Below are 16132 nucleotides of genomic sequence, written 5' to 3'. Positions count from 1 at the left end.
GGCTTGATATAAGGAAGAATTTCTTCACCATGAGAGTGGTGAGACACTGGCACAGGTTGCTCAGGGAAGTCATGGCTGCCCCACCCCTGGAAGCATTCAAGGCAAGGTTGGGTGGGGCCCTGGGCAGCTTGATCTAGTGGGATGTCCCTGCCTGTGGCAGGGGGTGTGGCACTAGAGAATCTTTAAGGTCCCTTCCAATTCAAACTATTCTATGATTCTATGATTACTGTTAGTAACAGTAATATGCTGTTACCTAGAAAATGCATCCAGGTTTGATATACAGGATAAAAATGGAGTTTTACCTAGCAGACTAGTTTAAGAAGTCTACATATATCCTGGCCAAAGTTCCCTTAATGAAATTACTGGAGTATTTTAGCAAGGATTTGAGTTTGTTTTGAATTATCTATTTCTTTGTTCTCGTGCAGTGAGTAGTTCACTTTACACCTGCATGTTACTTAAAACTCTTCACCCCCAACTCTCCATGCCTTAAGAAGAGTTATCTTTGTTCCCATTTTATAGATAGAAAACCAGACAGAAGATGACTTCAAATGTGGCTCCGAGTGACTCTACAAATTCACAAACCAGTAGCAGAATCAGTGAAAAACAGGTGTTCTGCATTCTTTCCTAAAGCCAACACAGTAACTTTTAATAATACGTCTACTTGAAATAGGGCGCAATAATAGAAATCATAATGATCTCTAAACTAATCGGCATTTTCAGGTCTTCTTCACTTTGAAGTTTTAAATATCAAATGATAACTGAAACATTGAACTGAGGAGCAACTATGTTAAACTGGTATCTTACTTAAATATGCTGACCTGAATGATTATAGCATCAGCATTTCTTTTTGCTCCTGCTAAGCCTGGAGCACTAACATAGCTGAGAAAGCTGGAGATGGATGTTCTTATTTCTTGTGCTTTACCAGCAGAATTACTAAAATTGAACTGAATAGCCTCTGGGCAATCTGTGAACGTCAACAGATATGACTGAGGTCATGATCAGAAAACACTGGTTTCTTAATAATGCTTGTATAATGCTAATTTTTCCCACTGAATAAGCTTTAAATTCCAAGGGGAGCAAGAATAAAACCATAGTGGCTTCTCAGAGGACTTCCAAATGGGGATATTTAATTTTGTTAATTTCAAAACAAAGCAGAGAAAACCATTATTTTTGCACTTAGGTTTTGTCAGGAATCACTGGAGTTCAGCAAAGTAATTTTTATGTTGCTCTTGCACGGACAGTAAAAATTCTGCTTACTTGCATTTTAAATTGTATCAAAGTTGCATTCCTCCCATGTTACCCATTAAGGATAGGGTAACACTAATCACTAAAGGGTCAGGAAGACTGTAGCACAACTGAGAACTGAACCTGAACTGTCCATAAGCAGCAGTACCAGCTGCTTACTTATCCTTTTTAGTTGTGTTGGGAAACAAAAATTCATTGTTATTAAAACTATCTATAGATGAAAATCTTTCGTTCAGGTATAAGTGAATTTTTACCTACTCTCCAAAAATTGTATTTAAGTTTTTCACAATTTTCTAATGTGTGATTTTCTAAAAACTGATAGGGAGGGCAAGAATAGAATAGGAGCTAACTACAGTTTTATGGGAGCTGTGAATCAGCCTTCAGAAGCCAAGAAAAAAGAACACTAGCAACTACTAGTTAAAGATTGTTTTAATTTTCACTTCACAGCTGTAGTCTTGAAACAACATTTTTGCACTGCCTAACAAGCTGCTGTTATAGGAAGTAAAATACTCTAATTCAACACTCCAAGTTAAAGACTCATATTAGATGAAGTATTAGCAAGATTCTTCTATGCCTTAAGATATACACCATCATTTGGCTTCATTATTCATGATGTTTTCATGTGGTTCATGGTATATGGGAGGAAAAAAATGAAAGCTGCCTTTTTAGTAACCAACTTTGAAAAGCCTCCATCTCAAATCTTGTAACAGGACGTCTCATAGCACTGAAGCAACCTTTTCAGGTCATAAAAAGATAAAGAACTTAATAACTTTTCATTTTTTTCAGTGAGAAAATTATTATTTATTATTTATGCTATTAATTATTATTTATGCTCTTAAAATTAAAAAGACTTTGTACAAAAGGTCTGGAAAGATCTGATTTAAACACATATTTCAAAAACAAAGTTTTACAAAACAATTCTACTGCTTATACTCAGTAAATATATTAAAAACTTATGAAACCAGGAAGCAAATAAGCAGACTAATCCATAACTAACTTGGATGTTTTCTGGAAAAGCATGTCATGAACAATTTGTCCCCCATGACTGAAAACAATAGAAGGAGAAGAAAAGGGATAAAGAAAATGAGTTTAAGCAAGAAACTGTAACACCCCTTTTGATCTTGCATGCAAGTTGAAAATGAGAAAAATTTCGGTCATTCAGTCCACTGACTTATTTAAAGATCAAAACAAGCCTGAGCCTTACTTCATTAAAAGAAAAGAAGCTATGCACAGTCAAAGAGTTAATTCAATGGTAAGCAGGACATTCCTGCTTGCAGCTTCGCTTAAATGATAAAAACATCATTACTTATAAACTGCTCTGTATTCCAAAGAAGACAATCAAGGTCCACTTTACATTAGGTTTTTTTCCGCACAGCCTGCCATTTCTTTTCAAATCTTCTATTACCTACCTGCTACCTTAAGATCTCCAGGTTGAATTTTAATAACTTGCTAAATAAATTATGTCTATGAATTAATGTCTTCCAGCCATTTAGAAACAGAAATTGCGTCTAGTGCACGCTTATAAGATCTTCAGAACAAAATCTGGAAACAAGTCACTCAAGATATTTACTAAGGAAAATCTTCTTTTTTAACTACAAAATTAAAAATACCAGTGACAAAGTTCTGTTGAAATAAAGAAGTCTGTTTAAATGTATAAAGCTTTTGCTGAGACTACATATATTCTAATCCATAACATAGGTTTTCTCAGCAATTTTTCCCATTCCTTTGAAGATGACACACAGCAAACAAACATTCAAAAAACTTTGCTTAACTCAGAGGGAATATCAGTGTCATTCACTCTTCTGAATACGTTAATTTGAATACTCATATGTTACCATGATTCATTGTGTATTAGGCTAATCATTTAACAGTTCCTAACAATGCTGAAGATTAGAAAATGCTTGAAAATACTATTTCTGATTAACAATCAGAAGAGCACTTAATGGCCAGTTGTTTGATTTAAAATTTGTCTGTTGTGCATGTTCTAACCATTTAAAGTATCTTAACATGTTATATATTGCTCTGCTTTCAATCAAGTATCTTGCTGTGCAAACATAATTCACATAAGATAATATTCACATAAGCTAATCTTGATCTTCAATTACACATGAGAGATCCAAAATCAGATTAGCTGTCTCCAGAGCTACTTGTAGGCCACTACACTTTGCAGCAAAACAGTCCAACGTCAGAAAGTCAGCAACCTTTACAGAGGGCTCTTTAGGGCTGTTCTGTATAATAGGGGAGCCAAATTGGCCTTGCAAAAGCCTCCAGTTGAGATTCTCAGTGCTACCATTGATCCCACAGCCACATTTTGAAACTAAATCTGACCAATTAGAGACAGAGGGAAAACCTGATGGAACAAACCAACAGTGTCCATAAACCGTGTCTGTAAGAATTTCTCCATCATCGTGACTCAGAGAGCAAGCTACAGACTCCAGGGAACGGCAAAAACCATCAGCAACCAATTGGTATTGTGTCCGAGAACAACCTATTTCTTTAAAAGTGCTGGCGGACAGACTACAGCTCTAAAAAACAAAATCAGGAAAACAGAAAATTAGAACATTGTTTTACTGAAATAAAACACATCATCAAACACATATCATAATGCTGCTTTGTTGGTTTTTTTTTTTTTTTTTAAACAGATAGTTCAGTCCTAACTAAAAAAATTTGTTCACGTATTGATTATTCCACAACCTGAAAGATCTGTAGACAAGTCAAGGCCAAGTTCCGCACAATTATCTTTCAATATGAAAATTCTACACAATCTAACACTTAAAAATCAAGCACTTACTTCTAGCAAGTATGCCTAGAGAAAGATTAACATGCATAGTATTAACAAGTCTGAAAGATGTAATTAGCATTGAGCGTTTCAAATAGACCCCTTTGATTTATATTAATAGTTAAGCAGCAAAAATGCAGTGTTAATCTAGAAAAGACAAATGTTTTAACTGTAGCAGTCATTCTACATCAATTCTTGTTTCTAAGCATATTAAGCAGCTTTAAAAAAAAAATTGTCTTACATACCTTGTGTCTGATGTACGAAGCCAGGTGAGTTTCTGTACAGCCACCACCTAATAATGCCAAAGGTTCCTTGACCGTTAACTGTAACACATGTTGTGCAGTTTCACAAGCACGCTAAAAACCATATGAATTCGTCATTAGACAAACCATGATTAATAGGATTTGCCCCCATTGAAAAAAACATTGGAGTAAGTTTTCAGTAGTTTCTGGTACAGACTTTATAAACTTGAATTACATGTCGATTATAAAAATGCTGAGAGACTTCCAAAACCATGCTCACTTAATGAGAAACTGTCTTTATCGGTCCACAGTCAATAAGGAAAAGCAGAAATAAAAGAAACTGTATTTTATTCCTTCTTTTTGCAAATCAGGGTTATATATAGCAAGTCAGTTGCTATCAATGACATTTCTAGAGCAACTGCTCTATGCAAAACTATACTTGACTACCACTGCAGTTATTGCTGCTGGTCTTTTGCTGTGCAATTTTTAATTTATGCTCTCACATAGCAAGTAATGAAAACAAAAATGCTTATCCAGCACTGGCCTCAAGAATAGCTGAAAAATGCTTCTGTGTCTAAACAACTTCCTGTATTAAAATAGAGGCATTAAACAAACATGAGCACTTCCAGGATTAAGAAATTCTAGAAATCAGGATGTTTCGAGATTGCTTTCCTGAAACTGCATATCTAATCTCTAATACAACTCCATTTATGTACTGAAAAAATCACTTTTCTAAGATCTCTGTATCTATTTCTCATTATTTTCCATTAAAAACATGACTTTTCAAGAATTCAAGAAGATTTGCCTACCTTCAATTCATCCCATGCTGTTTCATTTCTGTTACAGAGTATCAAGCTGCAGACAACTGTGTCCTTAGGAATTAGATGTACAAAATGTTTCGAAGCAAAACTCTCAACACGCACATCTTCCAAACTGCCGTAACTATCAAGAGACAACAACCGTATAGAAGCTATAGGCCTTGCACCTGTCCAATTAAGAAAAGCAGAGAACAGCATGCACTGCTGTAATCAGAAAATCTATCTGTTGCATTTCATGAACTGTGAACTTTTTTCCTCTTGGCTTTTATATATATATTCTTCAACACATATCATTTCTATCTACACAGGAAATCATAAACAGAAACCAACACGTTTTCAAAGTGCAACTTCGTGATAGTTTAAGATAAAAAAAGTGATTGTTTTATTCTCAGAGTTCAAAAATCACCTATATTTGCAAAGTTACTATAATTGGATACCCCTCATGCAGCAAGCAGTAATCATATGCAGTATGTCATTATTACAGCCTACAAAAGCTCAAACTTGCCTTCAAAATGGCTTTCAGACTAGAAAAGAACAACTCTTTCTCAACTGCTAAAGCAGGATACACGCAGAATTAAGAGAATCCTTATGCAATGACACCAGCCTAGATAGGTTTTCACTACGAGATGAACGTTAAAGACAATTCAGTGCAGAAAGCTCACTTGTTACCTGTCATCCGACTGAGGGGTTCCATCAGATTTAGCCCAGCTCTGTCCACAGCCATAACATGGTTCTCTTTCAGATACTGTTTCAAGGACGGATGGATAACTTTCTGGCACACCACAAGGCCGACCTCATCATTAACCAGCTGCTTTCCTACATCAAGCAACTGATTCAGTTCTAATACTTCCAGAGAAATTCCGTGATGGACCGTTATAGTTCCTTCTTCAGGGCTGAGGCAGTCTCCTGACATAGACACACTGAAAAGTGCTATCTTGATCACGTTTGAACAAGTTCTTTTAACAGTAAGTGGTTTTGCCAATTGAATTTCTGGTGTTTCTATCAGTAGTCCAGAAAGAACTGTAGAATCCACAACCCTTCTACTTTTCACAGGTACTATTACACACTTCCCTAGAACAGTATTAGTCTCAACATGACAAGGAACAGTAAATATAAAAGCCTTTACCACCAGCATGGCGAGATGATCAACTTCTGTTTTATCAAGCATACAAGCAGGTTTGCTTATTAACACACTACGTACTAAACAAAGAAGACTCTCTACGCTGCTAAAATCCACAGATACTCGGCAACCACAGGCCTCAGACTTGAGGTAGTCCATACACAAACTCAGAAGGTGGTTGCTTATTTTAATGACAGTGCAGGATGCAACATTTAGGCTTTTAAAGTTTTCAATCAAACTACAGCAAAGAATGGCAGTAAATAAACCACAGTCACTGAAGCGGGATACGTGGTTCTGTACAGAGGCTGTTAAAACACTTAACACAGGATGACTGACAGAAAGACGACTGAGTATGGCCAAAGACTGTGAAGTTGTACAAACATAGCCTCCCACACCATTGTGGAGCTGCTTGAGCCTACCAGCAGGACCATAACAAGATTTAAATATCCCACTCAGCAAGGACAGTGACCGAATAAATATATCTTTAGTTAAAGGATCACTAATAAATAAGGGAGGCTTTTTAGCTTCAAGACGAGACATTTTCAAAGTAAGATTTTAATTTTTCCCAACAAAACAGACTTCATTTTTACTTGGATCTATAATTCATAGCACTTATAAAATTGAAAGCTGCACATTTATTTTTGCAGCCAATTATTTAAACTGTGAAACAGTGCATACACTACAACAACATTTCTGTGACTGCTCATCATTTGTTTCTTAAAATGAAGATTAAATCCTGTTGTGAGACTGGTACATAAGGACAGCAGTAAGCTATTTCATTCATGACGATCTTCCTTTTTAGCTTCTGAATGTGACCGAGCAGATTTCTTTGCAACAAAGTTTACAAGCATGCTTCCAAAATGGACACCTATAAGTGACAGTCCTGCCACAAGCAGGAAGTTCTTTTTACTCCAGCTAGCTTTCCTCATCTTTTCTTCTGGTAAGACCTACAATAAAAAACATACAGATATTAGGATAACAATATGACAACATTGCATAGCTTGCATTGCTATTTTATTTTTCACAAAAAAACTCACATAAGGACAAATACCAAACTATAATGCCCTTTAATTGAGAAAATCTCTTAATGCGAACCTGTTTTTACTCCAGAACAAAAGAACTGAACCACCCAGTACCGCTTCCGGGCAACTATTTCAATAACAAAAGCTTTTAATATTCAAACAGCTTCAAACCTGACTCTGAAAGAAAAAATTTCTCACTTCAAGATTTTTTTTTTCCCAGATCTTGAACGCTTCAAAACTTAGATAGGATATTAATTCACATTTCTATGTAATCTCTAGAACGTTTAGACCTTTCTTATACTTTTGTTTGTTTTCTATTGTAGTTACCATCCCTACTAACAATACAGAATACGTTGCTATGTAAAGTCACAATTACTTCTGGGCAGTTTTGAACCTGAAAGGACACTGCTATAGACCCAGTCCAGTCACAAGAGTTGAACTGTTGCCTTGAAGTTATTGGAGTTTGACTGTAAATATCTTTAAGACGTATAATAATTGATCCTATCACATAGGATTTAGCTGTAGTTTTTGAAATGTATGCTGGATGTTTTTGGGTCCATGTAATTTCCAGATTAACTGAGTTGCAAAAAAGAATAAAACTCTGGAAGACTATTAGAGCAGCAAGACCACATCTGTTAGAACATTCTCATTTAACTGACTCATCTCCTGCCTCAAAGATACAGATACAACTAATTACGCAACTTACCCACGATATATAGCACTAATGCTATTCTTCTTTATTTTTGCGTTCACTTTGCAGCACGTATGCCACAATCCCAGGTTCTGGAACAAATTCCTCTGTCTTCACTTCAAAAATAGGACTGGATTTGATGTGAAACCACCCCCAGTGCACCAGCCCAAGGCCAGTTCCCATAACAATCAGAACTTTGTAGTTCTTCCAGATGGTTTTAAGACCCATTGCAAACTGGCATCTACCTAGGTAAAGACAATTTATTATTTTACATACATTCTATAAATCTTTTACTTTATAATAATAGCACAGAATAGATGAACCTGAATGTTAATATCTTTAATTACAGCGCAGCAGATGATTAAAACACAAAATTACACAAGAAAGTCTCACTTTATGAACTTCAAAAAAAAAGGCTATAAAAATAACCTCCGTTCAGACAACTTGAAGTATTAATTGCTGCATTTGCTTCAAGCTTTGGCTGCTAAATCTAAAGTCTTTGTTATGTTTATTTAATTACAGATGATACTACTTCAGATGGCAAATATTTGAAGTCTAAACCAAAGCAGTTTCAAAATACACCACTCTCCACCCCTCCTCCCCAACAATAAAATTCAGTGACTAACCAAGCTCACAACAGAATATAGAACTTTTAATTTACAGGCTAAACAAGGTGCAATGCTTGCGACATCACTCTATGTTGCTCAGAGTAGCAGCTGCACCTAGCAACCTTAGCCCTATAGTCTTCAGAAGCTACAAAAATATTACTACAAGCCTAATAAATTCATCCTTATCTAAACAGAATGCCTAAAGCCTCTACTTTCCACAGGATCTCATTGAGAATCAGAGAATCACAAGGTTGGAAAAGACCTTTGAGATCATCAAGCCCAACCGTACCTGGCCACTACTAAGTCGTTTTCTAAACACCTTCGGGGGTGGGGACTCAACCAGCTACCATAAAAAAAACAAAACTATGTCTGCTCCGATTTTATATCAAAATAACTTTTTAGTTACTTTAGTATCCCCCCCACCCCCGCTGGGGGGGGACCCTTCTGCTCAGGCCGCAACTCGTCCCCAGCGTCCCCTCGCAGAGAGCGGTTCCCCGCAGGCCTGAGGAAGGAACACCTGAGGCTTCTCCTCCCTCTCCTCAGGTAGCCCCATCGCTCACCTCGGCTCTCGCCCCAATGAGGAGGGGAAGCGAGGGGAGGACGCGGCCGACCGGCACCTCCTCGGGCCGGGTCGGGCCGGGACCGCCCTCACACCCACGGCGCCACGACGCGGCCTCGCGCAGACCGGAAGCGCGACTCGCGCGGAGGGGCGCACCGCCTCTCGCCTGCCATTGGCTGCCCCGGCGGCCATTTTGCGTTCGGGCAACGGAGGGGAAGACGGTTACAGCCGGCGGCCATTTTGGATAGGGGAGGCGAAGCTCGGTGTGCAGCCGCCATCTTGCTTGGGGGCAGAGGAGCCGTTAGGAGCTTTGGAGGCGCGCGCGGCTGAGGCGGCACCGCCCGGGACCCTCCGCGCTGGCGGGGAGTGGCCGCCCCTCGGTCTTCGGTGTCGCTCTCCTCCCTAGAGAAGCGTGTGAGGTGATGGCCGGGGGGAGTTGGGCCGGCAGCCGTGCCGCTCGGCTCCCGTGGAGAACACGTTGTGTTTGAGCTTAGCGAAAGAGGAGGCTGAGGAGAGAGCTTGTCACTGCCTACAACTGCCTGAAAAGAGGATGCTGGTCTCTTCGCCCAGTTGATAGGACGAGAGGGAATGGCCTCAAGTTGTGCCAGGGGAGGTTAAGATTGGACGTTAGGCAAAAAAATCTTCACCGAAAGGATTATCTAGCACTAGCAGAGGCTGCCCTGGGAGGTGGTTGAGTCACCATCCCTAGAGGTGTTTAAAAGATGGGTAGATAATAAGTGCTTAGGGAATTATGATTTAGTAGTGGACAGGTACGGTTGGACTCAATCTCAAAGGACTTTTGCAGCCAAGTGATTCTATGATTATATTCATATTTTAGCAGACAAATTTGTTTCTGGTGTGCATAATTGCAGAGGTTATGACTAGCCAAAAGACAAGTTTTTAGTGCCTGATCTCTACATTATAACAGTTCTTTTTAAACTCTTGTGAAACAGCTGAGTGCAATGTTCCCTGATTTCAGTACAAGTATATTCTGCAATTGCAGAAAGCTGCTAGTCAGCCCCTGTCTGTAATGAGCACTCTGATGTTCCTCAGGATCTCTCACTCCTCTAGTTCCCTGCAGTTGTGTGATGAATGGGGAGCGGTTTTGATGAATTATTGAACTTCTAGGGTGAACTGGCAGTTTCTGAGTAAGGGTACTTAGGTAACAATGGGCTAAAAATATGATGACATCTTGGAAGAGTTGGTTTCCAAAGGTTGGTGGAGAAATTGGCAACAGTGGACCTAAAAAAAATGAAACTGGAGAATGTGAAGGTTGTGGTACATCTTTTCAGAACTAGAAATACTTCACTAAAATAGGTGAGGAGCTGAGTCCTAAGCTTAGGATCAGCTCTCAGAAACCAGCTAAAATAGTGCTGGGGCTGGGCTGGGCTGGGCTTGGCAGTGCTTCACTCCAGTACCTGAGGACTGGAAAGTTCACAAATGTGGTGGTTTTGAACAATAAAAATAGTTAATAATAACTAATTGTAAAGAGTTCGTTAACTAATATTTCTGGTTTTGTTTCTGGCTCTTCCAGATGGCCACGTCTCCCCGCACTTGGTAAAGGCACCCAAACGTGGGCAGTGTGTGAGCGGTTTGCAGCTGTTGTGTTAGAAGCTGCTGTATCTTCAAGTGGGTGTGTGTGCTGTACGAGCGTTCAGTTCCTCATTCCCACAGAGTTCCCAGTTCCCTCACCGCAGGAAGCTACTTCTTTGCTAAGGTAAGATGCTGCTCATCAAGTGACAGAAAACAGTTTAGCTCACTCACTGGGAGGCCATGTTTCCTGGTTTCTGCTGTGTGTCTACTATTCTTCTTAACGTCAGTTTCCTTTAGAGGCTCACATTAGTATGCAGCAGATACCAAATTGTAAAGTAGATCGTTGTTACCAAATAGTAGCAATTGTAATGGATTTGTGTTTTTGTTTTGGTTTTGTTTTGGTTTGTTTTGGGTTTTTTTCCAAAACAGAAAATGTCAAAGTATTTTGAGGCTTGCTGGCTTTTTTTTTTCTTGTACAATTTATGTGTGGTTTTTCTCATTTTTGATGTTTTAGTGGTAGTTCAGTGACTTTCCTGGTGAGTCACGTATTATATTTATTCTTTTTTGTTTTCTAAGGATTTGCTTACGTTTATTCTGACTGCTTTATTTCCTTTGTCTTATCTACACGGTCAGTGAAAAGAATGGGGAGTCGGCAAAGTCCCGAAGTCAGGTTATTCCCATGAAGAGCGAATTGAACCATAGTTAATTTTTCTTGTGCCTACATTCCCCCCTATTATTTTGTAAATAGGTTTTGGGGAGGATTTCTGTCTGCCAGCAGTCCTTCTTACATCAATAATAGCAGACATTGCAACAGTACTATTCTGAATGGCAACTTGTTACAAAAAGGAGGTTGGGGATGCCAAAGTAGTTATGCTGATTCACCCTTGTGATTTGTTCTCAAGCAGGGCATGAGTATTTAGAGATGAGATAATGCTCTGAAATGTTTTGTTGCAACTCTTCTTCATATTATTGCTTCTGTAAAGATTAATGATACGACATCAGCAGTCCAAATATTGTTCTTAAAATCACAGACTTGTAGCACATATGTGAATTGGATGCCATATGCAGCTCAAAAATTACGTACAATCTAGGTAAAATATGTTCCTGGCATGAGGCAAACACCTCATATTCTGTCATATCCCAAGGTATATTTAATCCTGGGTCAATGTTAGACTTGTTTAATATTGCTGTTGCTGTTGTAGGAGCTCTTAGTTGATGGTGTGCTCCACAGGAAATTACATTTGTTACTACAGATTTCCTAACTTCAGGTCAAGATTCTAACTGCTTGGAGAAGAGATAATAGCCTTAACACTATTTCTTTTTGCTCTTTCTTGCCTGCTGTTTCCCTATTATTGATACTTGGGTTTTGGTTGTTTGGGGTTCATTATTAAAGCTCTAGATACAAGCCTTGCATTCGAATTAAAAACCCAGTCCTAAAATGCTGCTGAGACCATAAAAAGAATTTGATGAGTCATGTGTGCCCATGTCTTGTGGCGTTTTGAAAGGTCTGGGCATTGAGGTGCTGGAGCATGTCCAGAGAAGGGCAGCAAAGCTGGGAAAGGGTCTGGAGCACAGGGATTATGAGGAGCATCTCAGGGATCTAAGGCTGAGGGAGACCTTATCGCTCTCTACAACTACCTGAAAGGAGCTTGTAACAAGGCAGGTGTTGGTTTTTCTCACAACTAACAAGTGATGGGATGAGAGGAAACGGCCTCAAGTTGCACCAGGAGAGTTTTAGATTGGATATTAGGAAAAATTTCTTACTGCAAGAGTGGTATAGCGTTAGAATAGGCTGCCCAGGGAAGTGGTGAAGTCACCAACCCTGGAGATGTTCAGAAGATGTGTAGTTGTGGCAATTTGTGAGGTGGTTTAGTAGGCATGGTGGTGTTCGGCTGATGATTGGACTTGATCATCTTGGAGGTCTTTTCCAGCCTCAACATTTCTATGATCTCACTGTTAGCTTTTTCGTTTTGCATGATGAGCTGGATCACGCAGCTTCCTTGGAGTTCTGGGAAACATGAAGAATATGATCTTGTACATTGTTATAAGGAACAGAGAAGTACAGTTGGTTTTCACTTGGTGCTTGCTGTTTCCCTTTAGCATGTTTTTTGACCTAGTTCTAGCAGCTGCCGTTCCAAGAATTTCTGATTTTTATTTCAGAAAGAAGTGTCAGTAGCTGCTGCCTGCAACAGACAAATTGTAACAGAAACTACACTGAGAACAGAGCTGCTTTGTACACTCTAAAGTTTCCTAAAGAATTAGTCTTTTGGTAAGACAGACAAATCTGGTCAGTTTTGTAAGAGATGGTTCAGGAAAGTAGAAGATATGCAGGAAGAGGGGAGTAATGCCAGGGGAGGTTCAGGCTGGACATCAGAAAAAAAAATTTTTACAGAAAGGGTCATTGGGTCACTGGGCACTGGAACAGGCTGCCAAGGGAGGTAGTTGAGTCGCCATCCCTGGAAGCATTTAAAAGACAAGTGAATGAGATGCTCAGGGGCATAGTTTAGTGGTTGGTAGGAATGGGTGGACTCGGTGATCCTGGAAGTCTTTTTCAACCTAGTGATTCTGTGAATCTGTGATTTTGAAACTTGAATTGCCAGTATGATGAGGCCCTTGCTTACCTATTTTTCTGTCCAATCCATGTATCTTTCTTGTCTGTTGCCTGTATTCTTAACCTGTGTGGAAACAGGAAGTATTGTAATTTTTTTTATTCCTGGGGTTTTGTAGGTATTAATCTGGTACCATAGGGTCCATTCTTTGTCTCTTCTGAGCCCCAGCTTTGAGGCGTTAGCTGGAGAGACTTTCATAAATTTAACCTAATCTTCTACCTTTTGACAAGTGAATGTTTAGCTCCCATTTATGTGGAGAATGATGAGCTTCCCCAGTAGTTTCAGTGCGGTGAGTGTAGTTGTCATTTTGGGAAAAAAAAAAAGGGCAGTTGAAAACTGTAATCAGTCTGGAAGGTGACTAGCCTTATGGTTTGGCTTGCAAGCTAACTGTAAGCTTGTAGTCAATCTGAGTGAGATACAGTGTTCTTCTCCTGCACATCATTCTTCTGATGGAGTAGAAATCTTAGTAATTTCATTGAAGGTTTCTTTTTGCGCCCAAGGGAGGGTGCGTTTAACTTCCAGCATGAATTAATGCTTCCTGAGTTACTTAGAATAGTCTGAGGCTGGGTCAGGGTCTGTGCTGCTACGTGTACCTCACTCAATATCTCAGATTAAGCAATCTAAATACTGTTTGGGATAAGCAAGAAAAAAGGATGTCCAAAGTTCTCTTTACTTTTGTGCAGCCAAAATAATGTTCAGGTCACATTGTTTTATGTACGTAGTAGTCTAAAATTTTAAACATACATATGTGTGAGCATATATATGCATAGTAGGTGTACCAGAAGCCATAGTTTCCTATGTATTTTTTTTAAAAAAGTGACTGTGCTTTGTTGTTGAGCTGGTTTAAACTCTGATGCTGCTGATGACCAGAGTTGTAGTGAATGGGTGTCTTGGTTCTGAAGTTTGCTGACTTCTGATTGGTGTTGCTGAGAATGCTGCTAAGATAGCGTGATAGAAGATGTTATTTCTATGGGGCCATCAGTATATGCAGGCTTTTATGGGCTCCCTAGCCACGTAGAAATGGAGTATCTGCAAGACGGGAAGTTAAGAACTTTACATAGAGAGGTTTGAGGACTCTCCTGACTAGAGCGGGTGTTATTTCATTTATCAAGATTGTTTTTGCTTGGAAACAATACCTTTTTAAATTTTGTGTGTTTTCTTCTGTCTTCTTCATTGTTTCTTTATTAAAACTATGCACATGGGTTTTCTGTGAAGCTATCGTTTTGTAAGAGAAACTAGGCCAGGGGCTGTATATACCGGGACAAGTGGTTGAGACGGTAGTAAAGGAATAGTCCGGGTTTAGTTTGCTGCTCCCTGAAAAGCTTCCTGAGGATAAGTTAAGTTGGGTTTGTCACTGTCTTGGTTCTGGTCTGAAAAATAGTTCTTATGTTGTATTTCATGTGCTGGATGCCAAGTGCCTAAACAGTTAGGAAGTTTCACTGAAAGAAACTGACACAGTTTATTCTTGAAAAAAAATAGTTCTTTAAATAAGAATTTTTCTTAATTTTCTTAAAGAAAAGTATAGGGTTTGAAGAACAGCAATAATGAAAAATATTAGTTATAGATTTTGAGAATCTCTGTACCTCTGATATAATAGATTTTAATTTTTTTTTTCTGTTGGTGTAGGTATCTGAGTTTTTCTCTAGCACTGACCACTTTGAATTGGTATTTTTATACCAATAGGACCAGCTTACACCGACCTTTCATGGCATCCAACAAATTTGTCATTAAGGTAAGTAGAACATTGTAGTTTTCATTTAAAAAGTAAAAAAAGAGCTCTTTAATACTGCTTGGAATGTGAGTGTGTTGGTTTTAAAAATTAATGATGAAGACGTGCACCGTTCAGGCATCTGGTCATAGCAGCATATTTTATATAAACTTTTTTCTCTCTCTTTGGAAGTGAACTTGTTGACTTGTTCCTTAACATGGTGGAGTGTGTCTGAAGTCAGCTGAAGATTAAAATCAAGTAACTAGAAGTTATTAGTTGTGTAATTAGAATTATAAACTGCATGAGTTCTCAGTAAAATAGTATTTGCTACCCAAAATAAATTCTAGTATTGCTTCTTCTCTTACTATAAACTTGCAATATTATTTGTGTACTTCTCAGGTAATCTAAGAGTTCCTAGTTTAAGGCGTAGCCACGTTCTTAAGCTCTTTATCACACTGGACTATTTGCATCTTTTTTTTTTTTTTTTTTACTCTTCCCTTTTTCAGGGATTAATTTTCTATCTTATGTCCAGTAAAATGCCACTGCACTTGATATTGCAACCAATCTCTGAGTTTTGGTGATATATATATCTGAAGAGTAATGCTTTTCAAAACATTCTGCAATGAACACAGCATTTCATTATTCTATTGTAACTGTACCAGCTTATCAATAAATTTATGATATAACTACACTACTCAAGTTAGGAGAAACATTTTTGATTTTGAGCAGATTGTAGCTGATATGCTTAGTCTCTATGCCACCGATGTAGGAAACAACAGGAGCTGAGGCTGATGGTGTTGTTTTTCTCAGCTGTGAACTCGTCAACATTAATGTAAGTGCTGAAGAAAACAGATAGTGTCAGACATCAAAAAGAAGAGGAAGGTCTATGAGCTTTGGAAGAAGGGACAGGTGTCTTGGGTGAACTACAGGGAGGAAGTAAGATTGTGCAGAGAAAAAGTCAGGAGGGGTAAGGCCCACCTAGAAATCAGATTGGCTAAGTCTGTGAAAGATAATAAAAAAGTCTTTCTATAAATACATTAACAATAAAAGGAGGACTAGGGAGAATATTCAGTCCCTATTGGATGCAGAAGGAACAACAGTGACAGGGGATGAGGACAAGGCTGAGGTACTTAATGCCTTCTTTGCCTCAGTCTTTAATTGTGAAGAAAGTTGTTCCCTCTGTGTACAACCCCTGGAA

At 38.7% G+C, this 16132-nt stretch overlaps 4 protein-coding genes across 8 annotated transcripts in view; 1 reads left to right on the top strand and 3 right to left on the bottom strand.

Moving 5' to 3' along the window:
• Positions 1-779: 779 nt before the first annotated feature.
• On the bottom strand, positions 780-6756 carry MKKS (MKKS centrosomal shuttling protein). The gene is made up of 4 exons (XM_069850156.1): positions 5754-6756; positions 5076-5251; positions 4270-4380; positions 780-3770 (listed from the first exon to the last, which is right to left on the bottom strand). The coding sequence occupies exons 1-4, from the start codon at positions 6742-6744 to the stop codon at positions 3330-3332; spliced, it is 1719 nt and encodes a 572-aa protein (XP_069706257.1). The 5' UTR covers positions 6745-6756; the 3' UTR covers positions 780-3329.
• Positions 6757-6842: 86 nt separating this feature from the next.
• On the bottom strand, positions 6843-7133 carry LOC138716998 (uncharacterized). The gene has a single exon (XM_069850159.1). It carries the CDS (start codon positions 7131-7133, stop codon positions 6981-6983), a length of 153 nt encoding a protein of 50 aa, XP_069706260.1. The 3' UTR covers positions 6843-6980.
• Positions 7134-7953: 820 nt separating this feature from the next.
• LOC138716997 (uncharacterized) lies at positions 7954-9211 on the bottom strand. 2 transcript variants are annotated; one of them, XM_069850157.1, is made up of 2 exons: positions 9086-9211; positions 7954-8162 (listed from the first exon to the last, which is right to left on the bottom strand). In XM_069850157.1, exon 2 carries the CDS (start codon positions 8143-8145, stop codon positions 7954-7956), a length of 192 nt encoding a protein of 63 aa, XP_069706258.1. In that variant the 5' UTR covers positions 8146-8162; positions 9086-9211. The 2 variants fall into 2 exon arrangements, with proteins under 2 accessions (XP_069706258.1, XP_069706259.1); XM_069850158.1 differs by lacking the exon at positions 9086-9211 and adding an exon at positions 8788-8808.
• A 148-nt stretch (positions 9212-9359) lies between these two features.
• SLX4IP (SLX4 interacting protein) overlaps positions 9360-16132 on the top strand; it is a 75196-nt gene continuing 68423 nt past the window's right edge. The window contains exons 1-3 of one of the 4 annotated variants that reach the window (XM_069850186.1): positions 9360-9498; positions 10619-10801; positions 14853-14958. In XM_069850186.1, the coding sequence (XP_069706287.1) occupies positions 14932-14958 (27 nt within the window). In that variant the 5' untranslated portion in view covers positions 9360-9498; positions 10619-10801; positions 14853-14931. Of the gene's footprint in view, positions 9504-10618; positions 10802-14852; positions 14959-16132 lie in introns of all 4 variants that reach the window. The other 3 variants (XM_069850187.1, XM_069850185.1, XM_069850189.1) reach the window with 3 other exon arrangements.

Source organism: Phaenicophaeus curvirostris, chromosome 2 (assembly GCF_032191515.1).
Source record: "Phaenicophaeus curvirostris isolate KB17595 chromosome 2, BPBGC_Pcur_1.0, whole genome shotgun sequence".
In the NCBI taxonomy this organism is placed as follows: Eukaryota; Metazoa; Chordata; class Aves; order Cuculiformes; family Cuculidae; genus Phaenicophaeus; species Phaenicophaeus curvirostris.
The sequence above is the reverse complement of the archived record's forward strand: the minus strand, read 5'-3'. Positions and strand labels throughout refer to the sequence as shown.

Bases quoted from the DNA above. Each gene is read 5' to 3' on its own strand.
- LOC138716998 (XM_069850159.1), bottom strand. From the start codon at position 7,133: ATGAGGAAAGCTAGCTGGAGTAAAAAGAACTTCCTGCTTGTGGCAGGA.
- LOC138716997 (XM_069850157.1), bottom strand. From the start codon at position 8,145: ATGGGTCTTAAAACCATCTGGAAGAACTACAAAGTTCTGATTGTTATG.
- MKKS (XM_069850156.1), bottom strand. From the start codon at position 6,744: ATGTCTCGTCTTGAAGCTAAAAAGCCTCCCTTATTTATTAGTGATCCT. The intron at 5,252-5,753 runs GTAACAAGTGAG...TTAATTGGACAG, and splicing joins ACCCCTCAGTCGGATGACAG to GTGCAAGGCCTATAGCTTCT. The intron at 4,381-5,075 runs GTAGGCAAATCT...TATGGTTTTTAG, and splicing joins CAGCATGGGATGAATTGAAG to CGTGCTTGTGAAACTGCACA.